This window comes from Panicum virgatum, chromosome 8K, assembly GCF_016808335.1.
Source record: "Panicum virgatum strain AP13 chromosome 8K, P.virgatum_v5, whole genome shotgun sequence".
Classification (NCBI taxonomy): Eukaryota; Viridiplantae; Streptophyta; class Magnoliopsida; order Poales; family Poaceae; genus Panicum; species Panicum virgatum.
The window spans coordinates 34,677,147-34,681,182 of record NC_053143.1 but is presented as its reverse complement, the minus strand read 5'-3'; the positions used below and the strand labels follow the sequence as shown (position 1 = coordinate 34,681,182).

At 45.3% G+C, this 4,036-nt stretch overlaps 1 protein-coding gene across 2 annotated transcripts; it reads left to right on the top strand.

Moving 5' to 3' along the window:
* Positions 1-2,063: 2,063 nt before the first annotated feature.
* On the top strand, positions 2,064-3,267 carry LOC120644488. 2 transcript variants are annotated; one of them, XM_039921117.1, is made up of 3 exons: positions 2,064-2,584; positions 2,869-3,034; positions 3,131-3,261. In XM_039921117.1, exons 1-3 carry the CDS (start codon positions 2,154-2,156, stop codon positions 3,167-3,169), a joined length of 636 nt encoding a protein of 211 aa, XP_039777051.1. In that variant the 5' UTR covers positions 2,064-2,153; the 3' UTR covers positions 3,170-3,261. The 2 variants fall into 2 exon arrangements, with proteins under 2 accessions (XP_039777051.1, XP_039777050.1); XM_039921116.1 differs by having other exon boundaries at positions 2,869-3,267.
* Positions 3,268-4,036: the final 769 nt, after the last annotated feature.

The following is a 4,036-nucleotide window of genomic DNA, read 5'->3' as shown; positions in this document are numbered from 1 at the left end:
CACTCCAAGATTAAATTTCTTTGCCAGGCTTTTGTTTGTGGATTGACTCAACACAAGGAACATGTTAGTAAGACGTCATTACAATGTCTAACCGAACTCTTGGTGTGTTATTTGCTCGGCTAATACTGAGAATGATTTGGATCACCTGTTCTTCACTTGCCCATTTGCTACTGCATGTTGGCACAAGCTTGGTATTCAATGGAATGTTTCAAATAATATTTGCAACCCAGTGTTAGTCATGATGGAGAGCTCTGGACTTCCCTTCTTCATGAAAGTCTTTTTCTTTGCAGCATGGGAAATCTGAAATCTTCGCAAATCCAAGATTTTCGATAAGTGTCCTAATAATTCGACTTTGGGTTAAAAAATTCAAGGACCAGGTTCTCCTCCAGCTCGTGAGAGTCCTTGAGGATAAACGGCTTAGTATCATTCAATGGCTAGAGTCCACAACTTAATGGTGTACACTGTTTGTCGTAAATTCTCTCTCTCTCTCTCTCTCTCTTTGTAAGTATACCCCTTTCTGTAATCCTTTGTTTTGTTTTATAAAATTTGCTATGGGGAATTCTCCCACAGTTTTTCTTAAAAAAAGAATGCCTATTAACAGTATCAGGTTTTTGGATTGTTAGAAATATTGACAACTTTGGACACATTTTAATTCCAAAATTAAATATATAAATGAACAATATTTTCATGACTATAGTGAGTGAGACATAGCATGTGCACATGTTCAAGATTAACACAAATTCAATTAAAAACAGAATGAAACACAGAAGTTTCAGACTGTACCCAAGACTAGAGTTGGGGCTCCTTTTGCGTTGTCACCAGCTAAAATATTCATACTATTTGACTGACCTTGTTCGATGTAGACATATGCAGTCCCTTGCAAGTAGATGAAGTAGTCGTTCGGACCACCAAGATGTAGAGGACGTAGTCGTTCAGAGAGCAAGTGAGCAATCAACTGAAGGCGCTCCACAAAAATCTGATTGCTATGCAGTCCCTTGCAAGTAGATGAAGTAGTCGTTCGGACCACCAGGATATAGAGGATGTAGTCGTTCAGGAAGCAAGCGAGTAGTCGCGTGAAGGTGCTCCCCAAAAACCTGATTGCTGCAGTCCCTTGAAGTAGATGAAGTAGTCACTCGGACCATCAGGATGTAGAGGACGTAGTCGTTCAGGGAGCTTGCGAGTAGTCGCATGAATATGCTCCCCAAAAACCTTATTGCCCGCTATCTTGAGCTCTCGCCAGTACGAGAAGCAACTGAGGGAGAAGGGAGAAGTCTTCTTAGCAAGAGTACATGAGAACCTTAACACGCACATTCACTGGTCGGGCCGCGCCTCGCCTCGCCACGTCCACGGCCTCAGCTCGTGTGGTTCGCCAATCTTCATAATAATATTGTCACGTCAATAAAATTAATATTCATGACACTCCTATAATACCCCGTTGAGACTGCCCTCAAGTGGTCAGCAACCTGATGATGGGCCAAGTTAATAATTTACACAAGTTGTCGCTTCGTTACAAGGACTCAGCAATCTAACGGCGACGCCGGCAGGCTGCTAGCTCTTTCGGTCTTTCCTAAGGAAACTGTGACAAATACATTTTTTTGGATTGAGGTGACTGAACTTTAATCCCATCACATCAGACAATTAGGAGTATTAAATATTGGCCAATTAAAAAAATCAATTGCATAAATGGAGGGCAATTCACAAGACAAATCTATTAAACTTAATTGATCTATCATTAGCACATATCTACTCACTACTACAGATATGGTCATTGCAAACGACCTATCACCGCCGGTTTGTTTCAAACCGGCGGTGATAATATATCACCGCCGGTTCGAAATGAATCCCACTCATCACCGCCGGTTCGTATTACGAACCGGCGGTGATAGATTTTCGAACATCACCGTCGGGTCGTAACACGAACCGGCGGTGATGTATAGACATCACTGCCGGATCATTTTAGGTGCCGGCGGTGATACAATTTTTTTTCTTTACCTTGTCCCCCTCCCTCTCCTGTCAGTGTCCCTCTTCCTCATCCACCTCCTCCCTCCCTTTCCCGTCTCCTCCCTTCCCTCCCCTCCCCTCCGGCCATCCCCTCCCCATCTCTTCCTTCTTCCTCCACGGGCCCCCTCCTCTCCTCCTGTCCCGCACGGCGCATGGATCCCGTCCCTGCCTCTCCTCCCGTGCTGCGCGGGATGCGGACGCGACGGCGCGCGGCGCTGCGCAGTGTGGCGGCGGTGGGGAGCAGCGGCCGGCCGCGTGCAGTGCTGCGCGGAGTGGTGGCGAGGAGCGGTGCGGCGCTGCACGGTGCGTCGCGGCTCAGCGCAGCGGCGGCGGCGGAGATGCGGACGGGGATGCGGATGCGGTGCTGCGCGAAGGAGCGGTGGCAAGGAGCAGCGCCGCGGCGGCGGGGAGCAGAAGCCGGATGCACGCAGCGCGCCGTGGAGCAGGGCAGCAGCGGCCGGCCGCGCGCGGCACTCAGCGCACGCCGACGCCCTTCCGCGTCCTCCCCACCAGCGCACGCCGCCGAGTCATCGCCCCCTGCCCTGGCGTGGCCGTCACAGTGCCCCTCCTCCATCAGTAAAAGGTATAATGCAATGCCATTGTGTCCTCTCTCTGTTCCCCCACTCCCTGCACACTCCCGTAATCTTTTTGGGATTTTTGGGGATTTTTCGTTTGTGGCATTTGGCTACGATTTGGCTCGCATTTCTTAAGGGACTTCAGTGCTAGGACATGTGTGAGCAACTTTAGGGTGATCCCACATCAAATCCCTCACTTGAGCATCACGGATTGGAACTTCACCCAATTTATTCTTCACCTAGGGTTTGGTCAAAATTTCTGACATTGATGATAAATATTCGATTTGTCTAGGTGTTCTTGCTTGGAGTGGATTTCCCATCTTGAGTTGGGATCTTGGTCAAGATTTTGTGTTAATCGAACATGGTTTGCTTGGCTTTTGGTGAGCTTCTTGAGGAACTCGGTTTTTCTATGTGTTCTGTTGGAGCAGGGAGGTGGGGGTCGTCAGGTTTGTGGAATGGTCTGTCACAATACTAAATGTGACTTTGATGGGGGCCTTCAGAAGCGATGCTTATATTGGCCTTTGGAGTCATCCTAATAGCATATTTGATTGCAGCCACTGGTGCCTTCCTGGAGTTCCATATGCTTGGAATGAACTTGTATTTCCCATCTGTTGACAAATGGTGAGTTCCTTATTACAATGACATTCATTTATGATATTTTCTTAGAGCATGTGCCTAAATAAACCAAGTAGAATGCTATGTTAGAATTGTGATGCTGATTTCTAGGCCTACTTTTCAATATTTGAAAACCAAAATGTATATGCATCACTCCTGAAAAATCCAGAAGATATATATATATATATATATATATATATATATATATATATATATATATATATATATATATATATATGAGGAATACATAGCTCTTCCATGGTTGTCATTGTTGACTCCAGAAGTTTAGATAGAATTTCATACTATTTTTACTTGATGAATTGCTCCTGATGGAGTTGAATGGCGATGTGATGCATTTTCTCGTCTGATTCCACAGATTGGCGAGGGCTGGTTAGCTAACTGGAGGGTTTTTTTGGAGCTTGGAGGGTTTTTTGGTAGAGACGGCATGTTCATTCTTAGTCCCTTTTAGCCTTGTGTCAAAATTATTGCTCAGCATGGCTCCTCTGCATTCTACTCCCCCTTTGTCATGTTTCTAGATGGCTTTCATTTTATAATGTGTTATAGTTCTTGCCATTTGAGCTGATAGATCTGTGTCATTGATTTACTTCATATTTAGCAATGTTCATTTCTTTATTCTAGCGGCTTGCCCCTTTTGAGTTAAATTCCATGTTCCATCCACTTCTAAAGGCATTAGCTGAATATGGAAAAGATGTCATGGGCATTAGTTGGGATGGAGGAGTATTTCATTACAAGTTAACATTTGAGTGCAAAAGAATTAGCTTACGATGCTGTTGCCTTTCATGCCTATGATATATGAGCTCAGGCATATGTAAAAAGTAATTCTG